Source organism: Porites lutea, chromosome 13, assembly GCF_958299795.1.
Source record: "Porites lutea chromosome 13, jaPorLute2.1, whole genome shotgun sequence".
NCBI lineage: Eukaryota > Metazoa > Cnidaria > Anthozoa > Scleractinia > Poritidae > Porites > Porites lutea.
In genome coordinates, this window is record NC_133213.1 from 10,845,932 (window position 1) to 10,869,811 (window position 23,880).

The 23,880-nt window shown below is 37.4% G+C and overlaps 1 protein-coding gene across 4 annotated transcripts; it reads left to right on the forward strand.

The window, feature by feature from the left end:
* Window positions 1–1,639: 1,639 nt before the first annotated feature.
* LOC140922253 (thioredoxin reductase 1, cytoplasmic-like) lies at window positions 1,640–22,708 on the forward strand. 4 transcript variants are annotated; one of them, XM_073372248.1, is made up of 17 exons: window positions 1,640–1,817; window positions 2,998–3,137; window positions 5,116–5,176; window positions 6,583–6,800; window positions 7,782–7,854; window positions 8,980–9,099; window positions 10,804–10,841; window positions 11,720–11,824; window positions 13,237–13,352; window positions 13,587–13,737; window positions 14,407–14,481; window positions 15,721–15,813; window positions 16,029–16,105; window positions 17,982–18,138; window positions 19,165–19,368; window positions 20,466–20,600; window positions 21,250–22,708. In XM_073372248.1, exons 2-17 carry the CDS (start codon window positions 3,048–3,050, stop codon window positions 21,310–21,312), a joined length of 1,776 nt encoding a protein of 591 aa, XP_073228349.1. In that variant the 5' UTR covers window positions 1,640–1,817; window positions 2,998–3,047; the 3' UTR covers window positions 21,313–22,708. The 4 variants fall into 4 exon arrangements, with proteins under 4 accessions (XP_073228349.1, XP_073228348.1, XP_073228351.1 ...); XM_073372247.1 differs by lacking the exon at window positions 1,640–1,817 and adding an exon at window positions 1,848–1,978; XM_073372250.1 differs by lacking the exon at window positions 1,640–1,817 and adding an exon at window positions 1,943–1,961.
* Window positions 22,709–23,880: the final 1,172 nt, after the last annotated feature.

The following is a 23,880-nucleotide window of genomic DNA, read 5'->3' on the forward strand; positions in this document are numbered from 1 at the left end:
TATGGTTTAGATCTAACAGGCTTTCATTAAACTTGAAAAAAAAAAAAAATTAATTGTATTTAAACCATGCCAAAAACGTACAAATCAAACTATTTCAACTTTTAATTAATAGCCCAAAAATTGATCAAGTAAAAGAAACAGTTTTCTTGGGAGTAATCATGGATGAAAATTTAAATTGGAAATCTGAAATCTCACATGTCGCCAATAAAGTTTTTTAAATGTACAGGAATTATTCGTAAATCCAGTTTCTATTTATCTACGAAAACCTTACGAACACTATATTTTTCTCTAGTCTATCCATACTTTTTTTACTGCAACTTATTTTGGGCCTCCACTTACAGAACTAACCTTATTCGTCTTGAGATTTTACAGAAACGGGTGATCAGAACTATAGCTAAAACCACTTTCGATGCACATACTGATCCAATCTTTCAAAATCTTGGTATCTTAAAATTTCATGATATATACTTAATACAACTAGGCTAATTCATGTACTCCTATCAAAACCATACTCTACCTTTAAAATTTCATTGTAAATTTACTTTACAAAGTCAAATTCATTCGTATAATACAAGAAACTCGTAACCTAATTTCGCGCAAAAAATAGTCTTAATTTTGAACAAAACAGTAGATTGTTAGTACAGTTACACTGAAGCATTCAAAATAGCTCATGCACATTAAACGTGCCTATGTTTCTGTGTAATTTTCGTGGCCGAGTGGTTTTTAAGTTGGGGGGCCTCCGAAGCTCCTTCACGGTAGCAGGAAGCAAAAAAGAGCCCGGTCTAAATAGGGTTAGGACAAGACCCTGACATACTGAGTTATGTTTTCGCATAAAGAATTGAGCATTTTTTAGCTAACGGAATTAGATACTTTTTAGAAAAAATATTGTTGTTACCACTCTGAGAATTAGACTACTCATCGCCAACCTTCACACACTTTTAAAGGCTTCCGGTCCGAAAAGACACCCTATTCAAGACGCTAAATAGTAAAATTGGGCCTGCTTAAGACTCAAGCCTCTGAAAAACATACCCTAATCAGCGGCTCATACCCGCGGTTTATGCCAACTAAAGGAGTGCCCAGCACACTAAGGGAAATAACAGCCAAAAAAAATCCACGAAATTGCTGGGTGGCACCCTCAGTTAATTAATGAGCCATGCTTTTTTTTTTTTTGTAACATTTTTAGCTCTTTTGAAAGAGAATATTTCCGAATCGGTATATTGGAGTCAAATTTTGTAGAGATTACTAAAGTTACCTCGGTCGTAGTTCAATAAATTTATAGATCGGATGCTTTCGATTAGGATCTGGATTTAAATTTTGAAATCTGGCTTTCCTATTTGTAATCGAAACGCGATTTACTTTTCTTTCCGTTTTTTGTTTTGTTTTGTTTTTGTTTGTTTTATTTATTCTTTTTTGGGGGCGGGGGAGGGGGTGGGGAATATGACTGAACTGTTCTCAGGGATCAGCAGGAAAACACGAGAACAGTTTTGCAAATGTTTTTTTCGGATTATGCGCTGATTGTAAAATCCGAAATCCGGATTGCAAATCCAAATCCAGATTTTCTTTGCATGTGCTGCACATGTTCTGCACGTGCCAAAAAGTGCACAAAGTTCCCAGTGTACTAGCGTTAGTGCTGGTTACCTTCATATACACAAGTGAATTGGGCAACTACAAAATCGTGAGAGTCATAAATTGCTTCATTTCCGTTTTCTTTGCTTTTGTTTCTTCTCTATAAGTGATGTGGCGTTATCCCGGTGATGCTTTTGGAATGCTAATCCAGCGTGACTAAACGATTGATCAGAGCATTAAATTGGCTACAGGTATGTGTTTGTCCTTTTGAACTTACATATCGTCGGAAAGCAAGCCGCCTATCGAAGCGAGCCGGAACTCAAGCGGTTTGCCTGTATATCTCCCTACGTAAGACAGGAACAAAAAACATACTTCCAACTAAAGAAACGTTGGCGGTTAGTTGACATGGAAGGTATTTTAAAATGTAATGAACCGATATTGACATTCTATACAAACGCATATGAACGATCTGAGGATAAACATTTCTTTCGGTTCGAGATGTTGATGTTTATAATGTAGAGGACTCTTTGGCGATATTTCCATCTCTTTGTATTTCATCGAAAACCCAAAAATCGAGTTGTGGGCGAGTACAGTATGATCGCCGAACTTGTTGTGTTTTTCGATGTTTGTATCTTCATAGTGAGCTTGCTACGGCGTCTCATCTATATTGTTAGCTTGTCGAAATCACGTACCAGAAACATCCAACATTGTAATCAGGAGGAAATGAAAGTCCTCAAAGCTTGAAAGTAACATTTTTGTCACGATATTTCCGGAGTGCTGAGGGACGAAACTTGCAATGAGACTACTAATCGTTAGTCAGCGACTTTATTACGCACGTGTGAAGCTCAAATTTTCAAAATATCACGTACCGATAGAATTGAAATGCATAGTTCTACTCCTTTTGTTTTCTTCTTTTTTGTTTTCTTTTTTTTTTTTCAACTTAATTTGGTGGTAAAAGATAGAAACCAAAGGGAGATCGAAACAGATTATATTTGTAAGTTATATTTATTTCCCCGCTCGCGCGCCAAATTCTTATGTGACGTCATGTCATGCTCTCTGCCTCTGTCTGAGTCACAGTCACATGTTCTAGAAGGAGTTTTATAAAAAATGTAATTGTCTGCCGTGGTTGCTTGAGTTGTATTACATCTAACTTCATAATTTCTGTACATAAGGGTAAGATTTTGTATTAATTTGGTTTTAATACACTATGCGAGCGAAACTTTAAACAAGTCCAGTGCTCATAGCACGTGATCAGCATTTTTTTTTTCAGTTGCAGAGCAATATTTACTGAAAGCCGGCTGTTCCTTCACGAATTCAATTACGCAATCTCACTTCCGTGATTGGATAGTTCCTTGTTTGTTAGCCAGTATAAAGGTTGATTTTTCACACGATCTTGTTGCTCTTCAATTATTTTCATCATTGGTGTTGCAGTGTCAAACTTCAAACGGGCGCGGACGCCATCGCCCGAACTACCAAACAAAATGGCGCCCGTCAAGGACCTTATTGAACAGAGCATAAAAGATAACCTGGTCATGATATTTTCGAAATCTACGTGTCCATTCTGCAAGAAGGTGGGTTACTTAATGTCTGCTTTTAATCACTCCATCTTCAGCAAAAATAAAGGATCAAGAAAGCATTGTTTTCAAAACTATGGAATTTAGCTTAAGTCTAAACTAAAATATTCATCACAATGCGGACCGGCATTTGCCGCTCGCAAACCATCCTGATTTCAAAGACCCTTATTAACACTGTCAGGGGTTACTTGAAACCTTCATATACGAGCATTGAGAGCAGATTTCAGATGGATAGAAGAAACTTAAATAATTCTGTATATTTATAACAGCTTTTTGACTTGTGTTAGCGATAGTAGGCTCCTTTAATTTTATCTTTACTCTTTATACGAGCAGGTTGTAATATCTATACTGCAGGCTTATCCCGGCCTTAATTACTAGTGTTTCAACTGTAAATGATATAAACAAAAGGCTAAGGAGTTGAATTAATGTACGTTCTATAATAATAGTTCTTAGGGGACACAATCATGCGAAATAAGGTAATCTGTTTTTCCCTCTGTAAGTTTTTAAAAAGTTAGACTCGGCAAAAAGCATCGAGGGTGATAGTTTTCCTATGACCTGGATATTGTAAGCAATAGTAATTACAACATGTAAGCGTCTTTTTATATTACGCCTTTTTAATGAGGTATATGTTCTATTCACTTAGATTTTTAGACCTTTCCTTCTGAACATGAATTGTATTCTAAGTGGAAGTTCCTCACTATTTAAAATATTACCATATTTTAAACTCTTAAACATATTGTAAACTTATCATTACAGCAGGTGATAAGGCTGTTTTATCCAAAAGATATAAAGGTTAAAAAAAGACTGCAAACAACTAGATAACAGGGTGGCATAAATCATAACAGAGGAAAATAATATTGTTGTACATTCTAATGAATTTGTCAATATTTTAAGATTCTTCTTATTATTTTTTGTACACTTAACAGTTTGGCGAACTGTCATCTGTACTTGAAAGTTAATTTTAATGATTTATGAGTAGAGAAAATGATGACAAGATAGTTGATGACTTTGAAATGAAAAAGTATTCAAACGATGTGGTGGAATAATTATCTAACAACACTTTGGGCTGGTTATTTAAACAGAGTTGAGCCCGTATTTAACAAAACCTTGTTCTAAGCTATTTTCAGTTTTCCCAACGCTATTATCCAAACATGGTTTATCATGAACAATTTCTTTAAAGCAAATAGCATAGACTGGAAAAGCACTTATTTTCTTGAAATAACCCACTAACGAAAATCTGGAGGTCCAATGATTTCTTAAACCATGCATGGCTTAAGTTAGACTTTGTTTAAATAACCAACCCTTTTATGTTTCCATCAATACATCTATTTACATTAAACTTGGAGGTGTGCATGTATAAATTTATAATACAGCTTTGGAATATTGTGAGAACTTGCCAATTACCCACATGTAAGTGAAATTAAAAGCTCATATTATAATCTGTCTCCCTTTTCATGGATAGCTGTCTATCGTCTGAAAAAGACGCGCAGAGATAACTCTTAATAATTCAGGCTTTTTAACGCAGTGCCGAAGGTAGAAGGGAGTTATGTTTAATTTCCAGAAGGTCACATGTGGCAAAAAGTTATTTAATGGGTCAAATTATGCAATATTTCTTGTGGTTAGTGTAGGTGAGCTTTCACGCAAAAACATGAATCATATCTTAACACATGAAAAGATCACTGTTGCTATGGCTACATGATAAACTGGCTTTTCATGGCTAAAAAATATTTATATATTAAAGCGAAATGGTGTGGTATTTCATAGGTGTTTGTATAATAAATAGAACATTACATCGCCGCTTGGAGATAGGAAATTTCTCTTCTTGTTTTCAAATACTCAAAGAGAAAATTTCTATCTCCACGTGGCCTTGTAATCTCCTCTATATCTCCCTTTTTAACTTAAAAGTGCATGCATGAAAATGTGTTGGTAGGATTATCACCTGACAGGATTATTTTTTTCTAATACTTCTTCACAGGTAAAGGAGCTTTTCAAGTCAATGAATGTCACATTTACAGCCATGGAAATGGATTTACTGGGTAAATTAAAAATCTAATAAACTTAAATCCTAACAGTTTAATTCAGGGAATTGCCAAATAGCTAGCCAACAGTAGCCTAAAATCACCAAATTGCATCAAATTTCGAGAAAAATAATGAGTCTTATTTCGCAAGTATTTAATTTCGCGATTTTCAGGGACATGCAGGTAGAATTGGAGTGTATTTAATTTTGATTTTCCTATTCAGTAACACATGTATGTAAAGCTACAGCAGTTTGGTCATATTCATCAGCCCCGAGTTGTTTCTGCTTCTGCTGTGGCAAATACCTGATTCCTACCCCACTTGCTTGGCTTACTGGCCTTGCCCTCAACATCTGAAATTGCATTACCAGATTTGGATAATGCTTGGTCAGAGATAATAATATTAATGCCATACTGAAGCGACATTTTATTGAAGGGGCTTTATGCATTATCTCACCGCGGCTTTAAAGTGTTGACCTCAAGGTTGACTCAGTGGTGTGCGTGAACAATGATATATGTTTGGTATTAAACTTTGCGATTTTTATCTTTGTGAGTATTTTTCCCAAATTGCGAAAATCGCTAAATTTACTACTTGTGAAAGTAAGTGAGAAAAAGGTGCTTCATGCTTTTGATCAGCTACTCTGCTGGTGTAGGCCACTTTGTCTGAATCTCTCAAAGAAGCAGGGCTTCTGGAATTATGCATTTGTTTCAGCAAATTATGCGCTTTGTTTGGCGAATTATACGCCAAAAATCCCGAATTACATGGATTTTGCAATATTGTGCAATATTTTTAAGCAAAAATTCTTAATGTTTCAATTTATTGAGCTTGCAAATCAAGCATAAACATCTAAAAGGGGCCCCGAAGCTGTGTGCCCTTAGGGATCGTGCCACCATTGACTACATGGGAGAGAAGAAATTCACACATTGTAGGATTTGCAGCAGCACATGCCTTATCCACTCATGGCAGACTTTCACTTCCTCTTTGTGAGCTGGAGTTTTGCACTTGAATGAAATCTTTAATGTCTGTTGTTTGCTCACTTCGAAAAGGATTCATCCACTCACTTGACGTGTGAAACAGCTGAAAGGTGCTTGTCAAGATTACTGACTTTCGGTGGTGATCCATAACTACATTACAAGTTGAATAGGAGAGGCAAACGATGTACACATGGAATTTATTATAACATTTAGTAGTGTGAACCTTCTGTTTCATATGAATGGACTCACCTACAGATTTCAACAGTAGGCTTAGATGATAGAGCTGCATCTTGTATCTCATGCTCAGTAGTAAAAATAGGAAAGTACCATTCAGAATGGTCATCACACTTATGCATTCTCCACTGCTTTTGTATTAAAAAAGAGAACCCATTTATTAGTCATGGTTTATCAGTGATCTTATAACAAAACCGCTTGGTTGTCTTCAAATACAGATAATGGAACAACAATACATGAAAAACTGAAAGAGATGACAGGGCAAAGAACAGTTCCTAATGTCTTCATTCGAGGGAATCACATTGGTGGTGCAGATGACACAACAAAACTTCACGAGGAAGGAAAGTTAATGAACCTGATCACACCGCCATCAGAGAACTATACTTATGATATGATTGTTATTGGTGGTGGGTCTGGTGGACTCGCTTGCTCAAAGGTATTGCTACATACAGTCAACTCTTTCTTGACAGACACCTTGGTAGAATGGATATGCACCCACTGTTGGTCCCCGATTTTCTTTTCCGTCTCAATGAGATGGAAACTTTTGGGGCACGAAGAGGGGCAGAGGAGGGGATTATGAGTAAAAGTAACAAAAGGTTTGGTAAGGTTGCTGGCCAAGTATACGTCGATCGTGCAGTTCTGGTCCAATCCTGGTTTTGACAACAGCTGCAAGAAATGGCATTTCCCATGGGCATGAAGGGATTAATCATGGCAGGATTAGCTTAGTGGGTAGAGCATTTTGACGACAGAGTGGGAGGCTCAATTCCTAGGGCTGCGCCAATACTCAGGGTCTTAAAATAATAGGAAATGGAGGTATTGCCTTTGCCCTGCACATGGCTAGACCTTCATGTAGCTCACTTGACCACAAAAAATGACAGTCCCATCTTCAGATAGAGACGTAAAAATAGTGTCCCCAATAATTATTACTTTTGTGCCAAATACATTGACACTCAAATGAAGTGCTTTTTTATAATGATTTCCACAGAATAAATACACATATATGTCACAGGCTGTATTTGATTTCAGCTTAAAATATTTTAACCTGAAACCATGGACAAAAGTCTTGGGACACATGCCCATCCCTTTCTCCCAACCCATAAACAAGGTTGGAAGCATGTATCCAGAATTTTTCCTCAAGGTTGAAATTTGTATAAGATTGGGGAAGGGAGAACTGCAAGGTATTTTCATAAAAGTTGCACTATTTTTTTAGGGCACCCATAAATTACAGAAAATCACGAATACTGCATTATTGTCCCAGGGACTTTTGTCCAGGATTGTAGGTTGATTTTCAAGGTCCTTTTTTCTTCTAGGGCTAGGAGACAAATGAAATTGGGAATTAACCTTAGGTTAAAAAAGTCTAACCTGTAAATATAAATCAAATTTCACCCGTGACATATATATCATTTTCACTTTACAGGAAGCAGCTGACCTTGGCAGAAAAGTGGCAGTTTTGGATTTTGTTAAACCATCTCCTGTAGGAACAACCTGGGGTCAGTCTTCTAGCAATAAAGCACTTTACTGCTTAATGTGTCGTTGGTATTGTTAATAATTATTTGCAAAGCTCTCGTGTAGGGAAGCACCATGCGTAATAAATATGCACCTAAGAAATGGTTGAGAAAAAATAGTCCACATGACTGTACATGTTACATGACTCTATCAAGGGTTCAGGTGTATATATTTAAAGTTCTCCACTGGCCAGTTATTGGTTATTATTGTTATTTATTGCCAGCAGGCTCAGTAGGAATTCAGTTTGCTTCTTGCTTTTGCCAAAAGTTGAATTTACTTCAGAAAGACATTTCTTAAAAGATTCCACAACAGAGCTGCGCTGACTAGCCCCTAAAGCCTGACTATTGCTCCTGGGCATCTTGATAAATTAATTTTAGTTTCTTCATAGTAAACATATGCTGGGCTCCTTGGATTTCACCGGTTTAGAGCACTGGGCTCCCTTCAATTTTTCTTAGTTCACAGTTTTGCACAAGAGCTTCACTTTTGGCCTTGGCTGACTAATGTTGACATGCACTTATTCTGTTCTGACTTATTATTTTTGAATGAAACACAGAACAGAGAGAAAGATTGAATAGACCTGTATAATTTGCAAATGAGAAGTATTGAATTGTATAAATTCTGTACTCAAACAGGCACCATGCCACATTTTGGACTAACGTTTTTCACTTATGCTGTTTCGTTTATGTCTTATCTAATCTGAGAAAACAGGCAACTTTTCACAACGCCACCACTTTGTTTCCCCGCAAAAATTAATGACTTCTAAGAAACGACCAAAGAAATTCCATTCTGATGACGCGTCACTACACCCAACTCTGGGTAATGCTTCTGATTGGCTTGCTTCATCCAATCAGAAGCACTACCCAGATATGCCTCATGCATCATCAGCATGGTTTTCTGTGGTAGTTTCTCAAATCTCTTTTCACAGGAAAACAAGCGCTGGTGTCGCAAAATGTTGACTGTTTTCTCAAATTACTTCTTATCATACTGATTTAATTTTAATGATGCAACATGATGGCAACTGCAGAGTCAAGAATGCTAGATTAAATTGTAGTGAGAGGCCGTCCCACATTAGGCTCTAAAAGGGATAAAAGGGATTTGTTTCCTATCAGGTCTTGGAGGCACATGTGTAAATGTGGGCTGTATTCCAAAGAAACTAATGCATCAGGCTGCTTTACTGAAGCATGGAATGGAAGATGCAAGGTTGTATGGATGGAGTTATGATGAAAAAGGTATGCATGTGTAGCAAGTAGTGTCCTACAAATGGATTGAAATGAAACTGTTTTTCTGTTTTCTTGTAATACTGGTTTATCAAGAGGTTAGTTGCAAGGTCTTCATGATAAAGTGTGTTTTCAGTCATTGAATGACTGTTTAAGCCATTACCTCTCAACCGTGTTTAACTGCCCATGCAATCCATGTCCCTCATCAGGGTGCAAAAAAAGGGATTTTTAAAGCTCGCCTTTCGGGCAAGCTGAAGCTAGCATAATTATACTAGCCCAAACATCATTTCAACTAGCCCCAAAAACATTTTGATGAGCAGAATTGATTTCACATTTCTTCTGTAATTTGAATTCCTCAAAAAACTTCACTTGCCCATCATGCAATTTAAGAACAGAAATCACTAGCCCGATAGCAAAATCCACTAGCCCCGGGCTATCGGGCGTTACTTTCTTTGCACAGTGCTCATACCACTTGAGACATTATCAGTTTGAGATTTTTTTTTTTTTTTTCATCAAACTCGCACAGGGGAAAGAGATATTTCAAACCACTTCATAATAAGCTTGATTTAAACAAGGAAGCCAGAGAAAAACAAAAAGTGTGTAACCATGACAACCCTGTGAGTGGCATCCATCGCATGCACTGCTAAGCAGTAAAACCTACATGTATAATGCTTACAATGTGTTTACCAAAGGGATGGTGGGGTAGGGAGTAAAAACACTAAAAGCCTGAACAATGAGCGGCAACCTCAATGACCCAAACAGAGAGAAGCTAATAATGATGGAATAATAATGGAATTTATATAGCACTTATACATCGCTGTTCTAAGTGCTTAAAGAAGCTGTAAAAACCCATTGGCCCCTGCAACGCTATCTTTGTCTTTAATGTTCCCCATAGTGCAATTGTTTTCTGCACAATTTTTTTTTTTTTGCATAAGTTTTGTTTTCAATTTCTCAAGGGACAATTTTTAGTCCTAAGAGAAATGGGAAACAATACTTATGAAAAGGAGAAACACATTCATTGCATTACATGGAACATGAAAATCGCAAAAATTATAGCTCCCCCAATAACCTTGTGGGAAAGGCTGCTGGCTAACATTGTCTTGAGCTAAACTTAGCCTATATTTTATGTAGCCACGATAACGTAATTATTTTATAATATTGCATAAACTGTGAAATTATTGTTAGCTCAAATTTAAGGGAAGCATTACATGATGAGCTAATGTCTCCGAAAATTATGGTACAATAAAAGCAATACAGAAAAAAGCTACAACCCTGGACAAAACCTGTTGAGTCAAATGTCGAAAATGCCTATTTTTTCCTATCATCCTGGCAAAAACTGAAACCTCCGCCAAACAAATGCCTGATTTCCCCCCTCCCCTTATCCAGAGTTGTTTAGGATAGCATGGCAATTATACACATTGGTTTTTAGACCAAGACAACTTTGAATAGGGGGTGGGGAGGGGGCCTACTTTTTCTGTTTAGAGGAGATTGGAGTAGGGCACAAAAGTTAAAAAATAGATGGAATTGTCTCAACAGTTTTGTCCAGGGTTTTAGAAACTTCCATGTAACCCTCAAATTTTGGAAGACTTCTTTACAAGTTATCAGTGCTTCTAATAATATTGTATTATTATTCCAGTATCAGTAACTTCTTTTTTTTAAATTGTTGCTGTTATTATAATATGCATGGTTGGTTAAAAAGTAATCTTTCTCTTCTAGTTGATCACGAGTGGGCGACATTGAGAGAAAATGTACAGGTATGCACAAACTCATTTTTTTTCTTTTTCAAACAATTAAAAAGACTGAAATTGAGTGACTGCTCTCCTTTTAGTTTTGGGATCAAGTGTTTAGCAAGTTTATTTCTAATAATATTATTATTGTGGCTACGGTCAAATTACTCTAAGGGTTAATTTTGTAAGTCCTTTATAAAAAGTGGCTCGGTCAACAAGTTTGTCGTAAGCATACCGGATCAATTTAGGTTTCCGCGAAACTGCCCACCTACCCCTTCCCTAAGCCAATAGTATCACTTAACTTCTCACTTAAGGCAAAATGTTGGCTTAGGGGAGGGGTACGTGGGCAGTTTCCCAGAAACTTGAATTGATCCGGCATATCTTTCATCTTAAGACCTTCTTTACCCAAACAGTAGGATCTTTATTGTTAATTCATTGTTATTAACACATGGACTACACATGCCTTATTTTGCACCTTCCAATTTTGGTCAGTGCCTGGTGCAGCATGCATAGAAAGCAGTGTCCGATAGTCCAGGGCTAGTAGATTTTGCTATCAGGCTAGTGGATTCTGCTCTTAACTTGCTTGATGGGCAAGTGAAGTTTTCTGGGAAGAAAAGAACTTTAAGAACTTTAATCAATCCTGTTCACCAAAAATCTTTTTTGGGCAAGTTGATATGACTTTTGGCCTAGTGCATGCTAGCTACAGTTTGCCCGAATGCCAGGCTGTAAAAGTGACTTTCTTTCCACCCTGCAGCTGTTTGTAAAGAATTAGCAGGGGGAGTGAAGCCAATCAGAATTGGCAAAATATTTTGAATGTGTTTGAGTAATGATAAAAGTAGTTAGAGATGCTCAAGATGAAAGAGGTGACGTTTTTAGTATAATTTGTGTTTTGTCTGCATGTTTAGAATCACATTGGGTCACTTAACTGGGGATACAGAGTAGAATTGAGAGACAAGAAAATCTTGTATAAAAATGTCACAGGAAAACTATTGGATGCACATACAGTTCAGGTAATTTACTACAAATTGTAATCACTTTACCTTAAAATTCAGAAAATAAGCCCCTGGGCTTATATTTTTCAAAGGCCCTTTTTGAGGGGCTTATATTTGGAACAGTTCATGTATGGAGGGAAATTTGCATCTCAAAATCGATTGGGCTATCTTATAGTGGGAAGGAAATTTATGTCAGTAATTTGCAGAAGGTTTTTCTGAAACTAGCCTTATGGACTAAAACTCATCCATGCAAGTACTTTGTCTATATGGACCGAGGAAATCCAAGCCAAGAGTGAAGAGTGAACTATGCAAACAGCAATATACTGTGACACTTTTTGACTGCAGTCATTTAGCCCACTAATAACTCTTTGACAGATGCAAAAATTTGTGTTACTGTACAGTTTTTGCTGTGTTATTTTGAATTTGAGGTCAGTTTCCAAGTACAAGCCCCCAGGGGCTTATATTTGGAGGGGTGATTTAACGTAGGGTTTTTTGCGTTACGAGTATGGGGGGCTTATACATGGAGGGGTTTTATTTTCAGGATTTTACAGTATCTGTTGTCATTGGCCAAGAGCCTGTAACTGGAAATCAGCGCAACCTAGTGATTAGTTAGTTACCTGTAGCTTGCAAGTACAAGCAAGTACAATATGCATGATTTCCAAGAGCAATTTCTCCTCGAACTGTGTTCCTCATCTCCTGTGTCATTATTTCTTCAAAACCATTGTATTGAAAATATTAAAAGCAATAATTAGATTTGGTTTTTGTGATATCTGGGATTATCAAAGTCGTGATAAGTGTTATTCCGCTTTGGTCTACCTGTAAGTAAACTCATTAGCTTATAAAGTAAACTCAAACTCATGTGTTTAACAGCACTGAATTCCTCACTTTTGTGTAGGGCCAGTTGGAAAAAGGAAGGGGTTTATGCACGTAGAAGGCGTGTCACATGCAAACTTTATAAATTACCTGGCTCCTGACTATGATCTCTGCTAAAATTTAGTTGAGATCTGTCTAACCTTTCCTTTGTCTAAATGCCATCATAACAGAAAACAGGAATGGATACTTCCATCCCCACCACTGCCATCGATAGTTTGGCTAAACATATACAAACATTATGTTCTGGAAATGTAGTGGTCCCTGAAAATACTTAATTGTCTGGCAAAAATTAATAATAACAATTTGACATGTCACTGATTGTAGATCTATACATGTGTAATAGATTCTCTGGAAGATGGAAGCCTATTCAAATTTGCACCAAGTGACTGTCTCGAGTTGGTTTCTGATCCAACAAGGAAATTGAATGAACAAATTTAAAGGCAAAGGCCATTTTGGGGGAGGTATTGAAAGTGTAGACTGTAATGAGAGCTGCGTGCTTTCATTCACATTAGTGTTGTGGTGTGAATTTTTTAAGAAATCTTCTTTGTCTGAAATAGGCTGTTGACAAGAAAGGCAAGGTTAGTCAGATGACAGCTCAGCACATTGTACTTGCTACAGGGTTAAGGCCTCGATACCCACCCATACCAGGAGCCAAGGAGTATGGAATCACAAGGTACTAGTCTAATAATATGATGTAGTTAAATTCAAGTGGTGTAGGGTCACAGAGCAGGAAAAGAAAGAATGAAACAAATGAAACAGCACTGCAAGTTAAAGTTCATGTTTTTGGCATGTCTCTTGTGTTTTTGTTGTGTAGTGTACTTCAGCTCCTGTGATCATGCAATCATTTAGAGTTATAATTCTTTAGTGAGTAATTAATGTAGTAATAACTTCTCATTTTTCCTCACAGTGATGATTTGTTCTCACTTGAACACAGTCCTGGCAAAACAGTAATGGTTGGTGGCTCTTATGTGTCATTAGAATGTGCAGGCTTCCTTCACGGAATTGGGCTTGATGTCACAGTCATTGTGCGGTCCATCTTTTTACGTGGTTTTGATCAGGTAATGTTGTTAGTAACAAGAATCTTAAATATAGTGGTGTTTTTATATTGACTGATCGCATTGCGAACTGCTGGCCTTTTTCTCAGGCCTCCTGTATTATGAGCTTTTCCACTTTGCATTCTAGTAAGTTCTGTATGGAGATCGAACTGATACCATTGTCTTTGCTAAATTAAACAAGAACATTCTTACAGCAGAGTTAAGTTTCGCTTGCTTGGAGATTAGATCAAGAAATGAGGAGGCGATTGATTCTTCATGAAACAGGATTTACACACTAAATAATAAACTGATTTAGCATACTTGTCAGCAATGTGTGGATGTCCACACGTCTGCGGTCGCAGGCTATATGTGTGTATAAATACACGAAAATTCAAGGGTCTCGATTCCAGAGAAATTACATCATTGCCAGAGATCAAAAAAGTGATTTACATGACACATCATTTCAATCATGTCAAGGCCTTCAACACTAGCACACAAGCTCCTTATGCTTAAGCTTGCATTTCAAGTAAGGACCAGGCATTAGTACTCAGTTGCACGAGTGGTTCATTCAGAAAATTAAGAACACAGTGTGATCATAGGTCAAAGTAACAAAAAATGACCCAAAGAGTGATACATATCTGCCAGTGGAAGAAGAGTTTTTTACATTTTTCTATTTTTTCTCTCTTTTCACAGCAAATGGCTGAGAAAATTGGAAATGAAATGCAGACTCAAGGGATTAAGATGAAAAGACCAGCTATTCCAACAAAGGTATGTAGATTTCCTAGCCACAACTGTGGGTTAAAGTCTGCCTACTGAAACTTACTCTGTATGATACTACAGTCTGGACAAAAAGTGTTCAGAAGTTTGCACTTTCTTACTCACAGGAGACCCACCCTGCGAATTTGGCACCACATTAATCCCTCCCCCCACCCCTCCCTGGTCAAAGATGTTCAGTGAGGAGCAAACATGTTCCGGCTGCACTTCAACGTTGTTTGTTGGGTGGGAAGGGGGAAGTATGTTGAGTGAACAGTGCTTTACAGAGATGTATTCTGAAATTGGACATACAACGTGGTGCATTTTTCTAAACATTTTTGTCCAAGATTGTAGATTTTCTCATTATCTACTGTTGTCTTCACACAATGGTAGTGCCTACAACCTCAGATCATCAGCTGCACCAGTACTTTCTGTCCCTAAAGAGGCAGAAACTTTTCAGCATTCTGCAGCTGCTATATTTATTTAAATAAGTTACATACAGCCCTTACAAGAAATTTACAGGATCACAACAAATTCTGTTGCATGCAGTGTGAAGAAATTAAACATAATGCAGCATTAGGTTTAGTTTCTCACACTTAGTCATCAATTTGTCTTTTATTGAGTCTTCTCAAAACTGATCCATGAATTAGAGTGATTTTTATATCAGAGTATTATTTATATTTATTGTCATCACTATAAATCTATTCCTTTTCATTTACTTTGTTCATGCTGTATCATTTTTTTACTTAAAAAACAAGACAAAACTTTGTGACTTCAAAGGACTTTGTGAAGTCTAAATTGAGTCTAGCCACTCATAATAGAGTGATTTTACTTAACCCATGAAACAGGTAGCAGAATACATTGCACTATTATGCACTGATTCCATTGTCTTCTTTTGTTTACCTCCTTCTATTTTGCACTGTTTTTGGTAGTATCTGTTTCATGGTTCAAGTAAAATCACTCAAATAAATCTGGTTAAACTCTATAAGTCTTTTTGACCAGGTTGTTCAAGTGTAGCCTTGGCCTGTATCTCAAAATGATTTTTATTTCCACGTACACTATTAATAATCTGTGCAATAGTTATTATTGTAAATGTAACAGTATCTTAAAACAGATTAATAATTAATTATTAACTGTTTGTGTGGGGCAAAAACTCCAGTCTTCATAACAAAGAAGGACTAACTCCAGCCTCATCTTAATACACCTAATAAGCTGCATCTAAATTTTGTGTTTTATTGTTGCTGTTATTTTTAGATAGAACTTATTGAAGAAGGAACACCAAGAAAACTCCGAGTTCATTACAAACACTTGGAAACTGGGGAAGAGAGCTCTATAGAATGCAACACTGTAAGTTATTTATCACTTAGCGTCTCACCCATCTAAAGTATTATTAATAAAGCCATTTAAGTGCTTTGATCTTTAATCAAATTCTCTCAACTGATTCTGTAAGGAAATGTAAGGAGGTCAGTCTGGAGATTTTGTATGTTGATATATGGGGCTTAAAGAGATATCCTATTCACACTGTTCACATACTTAAGACTGATTAATTTTTCACCCCACAGGTGATGTTTGCAATTGGTAGAGACGCTTGCACACAGGGCATTGGACTGGAAAATGTTGGAGTCAAACTTAATCCAAGGTAGGTCTGCCCAAAGGGTTGCATAGTGATGAGAATGCCTTCGAATTCACTAGCAATGATGGCTTCAATAAAATAAAATGTAAACTAGATCCTTGCAGTTACAGTTGCAACTTTTGCAGTTGCAAAAAGAATGGAATGAATTTTGGGGGGCTTTCTTCATGTAACTGCAGACGTTGCATGCAACTGTAAGCATGAGGATCTAGTTTTCATTATCTTAATTCCTCATACTGCAGTTCAAATAATATGAAATTCACATACAGTTGTACTATTCATTACTTAACCCATTTGCTCCTGGAAAGTTTGCCAAAAAATGCATGTTGAAGCTAGTCAAGCCATTTTCTGTTGGCTTTTTGGCTAAACACTTATGGCCTTCTGATCCTGCAGATGCAAAACTTTAGCTTTTGTAGTTGAGCATGTGCAGAATGCAAAATTTTGATGTGACAGTCTTCGCTTGTTCTTTTTGCTTTCTCACCTCCCCTTTTCTTTTGCTCATCTTGCCTCATTTTTGCCTTTTTGCTGGGCATTAGTTGGCATTTCAGTGGAAAATGTTTTTGGAAAAGCTTTTAGGATCTTAGGATTAGATGAAAGGAAAGGTAGATGGGTGGTGGAAGAAGATTTTTAAGGGAATTTTCAGGTCAATGTTACATTGATGGTTTTTTGCCTTTTACTCTGGCCACTGTGACTGAATCGGGCTCATTCTAGATGGTTTGAAAGATCTCTTCACCCTGCTCAAGTTCTGACAAAGTTTTCATTGACCATTAAAACTGATGATGCCACAAGCGGTGGAAGGGATATGGATCTGCACAGGTGGTTCGGGTGAATGGGTTATTGAAAGTTTAGTTCCCCAACAATCTCACAAGTCACTTAGTTTAATGCAACAGGTTTCATTCTCTCCTGCATCGCAATCAGAGAATATTCCAGGACATAAGGTCCCAGTCAATTGTGCCATGTAGAATTTATCTGTCTATCAAATTCTTAACTACGCTTGGACCCAGTCTCCAACGTTAAGGCTTAAGGGTTAACTTCACTTTCAGAGCTTACTTTCCGTTAACTCCTGAAAAACCCAAAAGGAATCGAAGATAAAATAACTTTGTTTCTGTTTAAACTGCTAATAATTCAAATTTAAAGGTAACTAGCCTGGTATGGTGAAAACAATGTCCAAAAAATTCATGATACTTTTATGTTATTGGAAGTGAGGGAAACACAATAAACAAGAATATTACACATGTTCCTAGACAAAACGTACACCCTTACTCAATTCCTTAAAGGCTGATGAATAATGGTAATATGACTGAGTGGAGTGCAATTCGGTCTGTAATCATATGAGTGATTAACAAAATCAACTGACCACATAGCAGGAATCTGATGTGTTTAATCATGAGTATAAGTACAGACCGAATTGGACAACATGAAGGTCTATCACCAGTTAATCATAACTATAATAAATTTGTAATATTTAAGGCTTTTCTTCAATTAAAACACAAGAAATTTGGAGAGCAGTGAAAAAAACCATTTGCACGTGTGACGGCGCGTACTGTCCAATTACTTAGGCGTGACGCCTACTGTCCTATTTGTGCTGAAAACAGATCTAACTTACGGAAGACTAACTTACAGTAAATTAATGTTAAAATTCTCAAAACCTTTTCTGCAGATGTTGTATTGATATTGTTTGGAGGAAATTGTTTTTTTTTAACTCCTGTGTCTTTTCAGAGTAAACAACATCTCAAAAGCTTTAAATATGTTTTACTTAACAGGAAAATTGATTTCAAAGTTCTTTGTAAGCCTGGGTTAAAGTTAACTGCATCACCTCAGAACCTGTAGGCTGTATGTTCTTCACAGAATGGAAGTTCTTTAACCATTATTAATCTTTTTTCAGTAATGGAAAAGTCATTGTAGCAGACAATGAACAAACCAGTGTACCAAACATTTATGCAATAGGAGATATTCTGGAGGGCAAACTTGAGCTCACTCCTGTAGCTATTCATGCTGGAAGGTTACTGGCCCATCGGTTGTATGGTGAAAGAAATGAATTGGTATGGGATTCTTTTATCTACAGCTGTATTCTAAAATAATAAACTTAGGCCCTAGTCAAACATCGAACTTTTCATGCCCTGAACTTAATACCTATACTGGTCGAGCCAAATGATAGAAGTTTGATAGCTGATTCAGATGTCAAACTTAATTAGTCAGACCCAAATCATTTTCACAATGTACAATGGTCCACAATGCTTACCACTGAAATAAATAATTGTAGTAACTTATGAAAATGAAAAGTTCGATTTTTGAAATGGAGTCACTCCTCAGTTGAAATTCCTATGGGCCAGGTTATGTGATCTTAATTCATGGGTCGATTCAAATTAGATATGTTGGACTTAGTTGATTCAAATGTCAATCTAATGTTGTGCACTTAATTGAAGGGAGTAGGTTTGGTACTTCAAAAAAGTTTGACGTTTGAACTGGGCCTTAATGTCACCAATGTCCGGCAACAATAGTTGTCATCTGTCTTACCTCAGGCCTGTCTGAGAGGTTGATCTTGAGTCAACTTCGCACACATGCTTGTAGTCTGACTGGACTGGGGTGGTTATTGTTGCCAGCACATTTTTTTCCATGGGAAAATTATCCTAGGGAGACCAACGGCTATGTCACAAGTGTGTCAGTAGCATGTGAGAACCAGGCTTAACCAACAAGGAAATTGTTGGGAATCAAGATGCTCTGAACCTTTAAAACCTTGACGTATAGCAATAATAAGTTTTACGCCTAAGTTAACAGAGATTGAAACCTCCTGTAATCAAACACTTTGCGATAGTCCCAGGAACAAATGATCACTGCATAATTATTATGTCTTCCCTAAGCGAAACTTTTTCCATAGCAGAGGGTGTAGGCTTACATAAGGTTTAACTGACTGTATTAACAGCAATAGCTAGCAGGTTAGGAAGCAATCTTCAAACTATGTACAGAGCTACTTTTACCTCTTTTTCAATACTGACTGCCAACTTGTTACTGACAGTACCTCATTATTGTTACCCACACATTTCAATCATCCAAACTTTGTTTTGCAGTGTGATTATGAGAGTGTTCCAACAACAGTATTCACACCACTGGAGTATGGCTGCATAGGGCTGGCAGAGGAAGATGCTATTGCAAAGTATGGGGAGAACAATATTGAGGTGTATCACACTAACTATACACCTCTAGAGTATACTGTGGCTAAACGAGATGCATCTGAGTGTTATGTCAAGCTGGTTTGCAACAAGAGCGCGAACGTAAGTGCTGTTACTCTGCAGTGATCCTTTCTTTTTCGGTTAAAGTGTATACAACACAAAATCTTTTCAAACTGATTGTGGTTCATAGATAAGTTTAGTCAACAATAATTGTGAACTTTAAAAATGTGTCCCCAAAAAAATTTCTTGAACTTTTACCATCCAAAATGTGCTTTCTCCCTTGAAGAAATGTCCCAAAGACTGCAAACGAGTAAAGGATGAAAGAGAGGCTGGTGATGTCAGCTAGTGTACGATTAGTCCCTTGTAGAATTAAGCGACGTAACTGACTGTAATAAAAGGTGTCTCAAAATAAATGAAGATTCTAAAGATCAGTGCGAAGTTTTAACAAAGACAGTGCTTCGTATTTGCGGCCATCCTGTTAATTATTCTTCATTCTTGCAAATCATTCTACATCATAGTTGTCAGTTTGGCCGCGCGATATTGCGTACATTTTTAAGGGCAAATTTGGGTGTGTTAAAAGACCAAAAAATAGGGTTAACAAGATTATTGACAAGTTAAATTTTTTTTGCACTCATCAAGCATTGTCAACAATCACTAAATTAATAATTAAGAACATTTTGTGTTTTGCTTTTACTGTGAAATACTGATTCAATAGTGTTGAAACCCAGGACAGAGCTGCGAAGAATTTTTCTTCCTTGAAAGAACATAATTATGTCCAGCTAGGTTACCATTTTGGTTGGTCCAAAGAAAAATGTCATCACAGTCAATCAATCCAGCTATATGCATCTTTAGCCCTATGCATATTGGGGGGCCCTCCCCCAACTCTGGAGTTGAATAGCATTAAAATTTGTTCAACTCACCACAAAATGTAGTTACTTCTCTCAAACTTTATCTGGGCACATTTTTAAGTCATTGTGACGTGTTTGTCAACATTAACATCACCTTGCAACCAAGTTTTGACAGACATGTTTTTTTTTTCAAAATTTGCATTTATGTTTCCTCTAATAGAACGTTTCTTTCCTAGTCAGATTTGCTGATTGAATTACACTCAGTTATAGACTGAGATAACTTCTCTTATGACAGGGACATGGGTTACTTCATCAAGTCACCCTGGTAACTTATTTGTTACTCTGTTTTAGGAACGTGTGGTTGGTTTTCATTTCCTTGGTCCAAATGCTGGAGAGGTGACTCAAGGTTATGCTGTGGCTATCAAGTTAGGAGCCAAAAAGAGCGACTTTGACAGAACTGTAGGAATCCACCCAACAGTGTCTGAGGTAATTAGTTATCCACATACAGATTTTCCAGACTAATATTCCAAACATTTTCTGTAAGAATTAACTGGGAGAATTCGACAAATACTTTTCCTTTGATTATCATTTAATTAATTGTTGTAACCTTTTCTGTTGATGATGTACTGATATTGTTCGGAAAAATTTAAATTGAAAGCAGAATGTAGAAATCGGGTTTATTTTTTCCATGCACCCTTTAAGTTATTTCCTTACTTGCAAGACCCTCTCTGTTGTGTTTCTGATCAGAAACAGTTGTGTTTCTGATCAGAAACACGACCTTAAAAAAGCCAAACCCTCCATACTCCCTCCTGGAGTGAAAGAGTTTATACAGCAAGGTTTTCTTGGGCCTTGCATGGTAGAGTTCAGTGGCGGATCCAGGGGAGGCGCCCAGGGGCCCTGGCCCCCTCCCACCCCTATTTTTAGACCAAACTGAGGCCTAAAGGGCTCAAAAATGTTTGTTTGGAGATCGCCCCCCCCCCCCTTCATTATCTAAGGATCTGGATTACTGACCCCCCCCCCCCCCCCCCACCCCCTCTGCCTCTATCTCAATGTTTGGATCCGGCACTGGAGTTAATACACGTTTTCTGTAATAGGCGTGTGACTATCTTTTTTTTTCTTTTCCTTGCACTTGCAGATTTTCACAACACTAGGAAAAACAAAGAGCTCTGGTGCTGATGTCTCTGCAGCTGGTTGCTGAGGTTAAACCCTGCTGTTGTAGCGCCTTAAAATGTGTGGAGATTATCCATCTTATTCATTTTAAGGACAACAGCGGGGTTACACCTAAACAATTTAGGATTCCTTGATGCAGGAGCAAGCTCACTGTTTGCAACTATGATGGCTAAGTTTGTAACCTACGATTGTGGGAAAACTTTGCCTGATGTTTGTACTTGAGGACATCCATTTTTTTTTTCTTTTTTTTTTCAGCTTACTTTAAGATAACTGGACTCTTGATACGTTAAACATTTTCATGTTAGGAATTATTGTTTGTTTGCTGGTGAAGTTAATGTATATAATATTATTATTATAAAAAAAACTTGGCAGGTACAAAACACAGATCACAAGTGCAGTTCATCGCTGTACTGGTAAATAACTGAGAGACGTAGTTTCCCCTTCAAGTAAAACTCTATTTCGGATTGTTATTAGGGCTAGGAGATACTTTTAGTTTTGTTTATTTACCGTAGCACTGTGTGCTGTACTCTAACCTGACTTGTGACCCGTGACCTGTGTTTTGTACTTGCCATAAAAATTAGGAAATTGTTAGGACAGTGCATTTGATAGTCTTGCTTAAAATTGTCAGATTTGTCCAGATGGGTTTAATTATATCACTTTCTCTGTGTATAATTTATTTATTAAGATGTATTTCCTGCACGCCTTCAGCCATGTGCAAGAGAACTTGCGCCGAGGCCCATATTTTTTTATGTGCACTTGTAAATCATCAGAAGTGATTAAAAAGTAGGTGCACCTACATAGGACACCCAAAGTGGCAATGCATGTACAGGGGTGCCAAGCAGGGACTTTCAGGTCCATCTTCCTTTGATCGCTGAGTGCCACATTTGGATACGGCTCCCTTGCTCGCTCATTCCAGGGAGTTGATTGGTTGACTGGCTTTCCTCTTCATTTTCCAAATAAATCAGAAAAATGCAGGCATATTTCTGGATGATGCTGGCCTCTTGTCCTCTCTGGATACAGCGGTACCTTAATATGACGAAGGGATTAACGGGGTTTCGTTATGTCTTGGTTATTTTCTATATTTTTTACTGTTACATGTACTGGGAAAGAATGTCGTTCGGTGTACCGAGAACTTCGTTATTATAGAAATTCGTTGTATGGAGGTTCCATTGTACAAGCAACGGCTGCCAATATGCAGACTGCAATCTGTGTTGTTTTAATGAGACTTGGTCCTTTCTCCTTTTTGAAAATAAGTATGCATTTGAGTCTAGGTGTGGCACTTCTCCCATGGCTACCATCACATAAAAAACAATCCAGCAATTAACACTTATTCGTCCAAAAACGTTGACACTCTTTTTAATAGCCTGCCAGCAAACTCTCCATTTGCCGGGGAGACGGAAGAGCGAAAGGGAGAGGAAGAAGGTCGCCTTCTTCTCCACCCCTCGTGACTTGGGTCTTACTACGCTCACCAGAAATGGAGAGCTTGCTCGTGCGCACTAGGCTGTTATTAGGGAGCTTAAGCAACAACGACGGCGACGGCTACAAAAACGTCACTTAAAAAGTGAATTCGCACCGAATCAAACTTTATCGCGCTTATTCCATGTCGTTTACTTCGTCAAATGTTGGCAAATGTCTTTGGAGTTAAATTCTAAAGGACTGTATCAAAGTTCAGGAAAAAGAAAAGAAGGTTGTTGTCTTGTGTTCCCGTCCTCGACAAAACGTGAATTCAGGCACTTTCACGCTGTAGTCGGGCAACGACGGCAAAGAAATGTACAAAAAAAGCGTGATGCACGTGCAAAGTTGTTGTTTTGCTAATCAAACCTATTGCTTTTTTGCCGTTCTCGTTGCCGTCCGCGTCGTCGTTGCTTAAGCTCCCTAATTCAACGGCCAAACGTACTGTGGTGCAAGCAGCCAGCCTCTAAGCGAAATGTTTTAAAAATTATTCAATCTCTACATGCTAGTCACATTGGGCCTGTCATTACTATTCCGAGAGAAAAATGTTTAGAGAATTAGAGTTGACCAAATGAAATAATACTGACTATATTTATGTTTAGCGAAATCAAAAGTAGGGCTGTTTATATGACTTTCTTAAGACACAAACTCATGGTAAATGGTTCTTTCATTGAATGTAGGCCGTAAGGCTTGCAAATGACAAGCATGAAACGTTTTCCGTTAGATGAGCCTTTCCTTGAGTTGTTGATGTAAACGGCCCAATTAGTAAACATTGTAAAAAGCTTGTAAGTGCTTTTACACATACACAAGTGAGATTTGACACAATTTATTGGAGATTTTTTTGTAGTACTTGGAGGATTATGTTATATTACAGTGTTTGTAGTAATAAAATTCATCCAAGCTCTTTTCGTGAATGGATTTGATTTTTTTGTTTGATTTGATGGCTGTAAATAACCTGAACTTCACAAGAGCCCAACCTAATGCTAATTAGCAAAATCTCTAGTTAAAACGGATCTACTGCAACCATTATGATCTTTGAAAACTTGTTAGCCTGACAGTTTTTCAAAGTTTGTTTTCGATTGTAACGTTTGAGACAGATTTGTTTGACACGTGGCTGTCACAAGTAATTATTTATTTGTTAACT

What these genes read in the sequence shown, in the direction of transcription:
- LOC140922253 (XM_073372247.1), top strand. An exon ending in ATGGAGTTATGATGAAAAAG is followed by an intron (nt 9,100 to 10,803) that starts GTATGCATGTGT and finishes TTTCTCTTCTAG; the next exon opens with TTGATCACGAGTGGGCGACA. An exon ending in TTTGCAACAAGAGCGCGAAC is followed by an intron (nt 19,369 to 20,465) that starts GTAAGTGCTGTT and finishes ACTCTGTTTTAG; the next exon opens with GAACGTGTGGTTGGTTTTCA.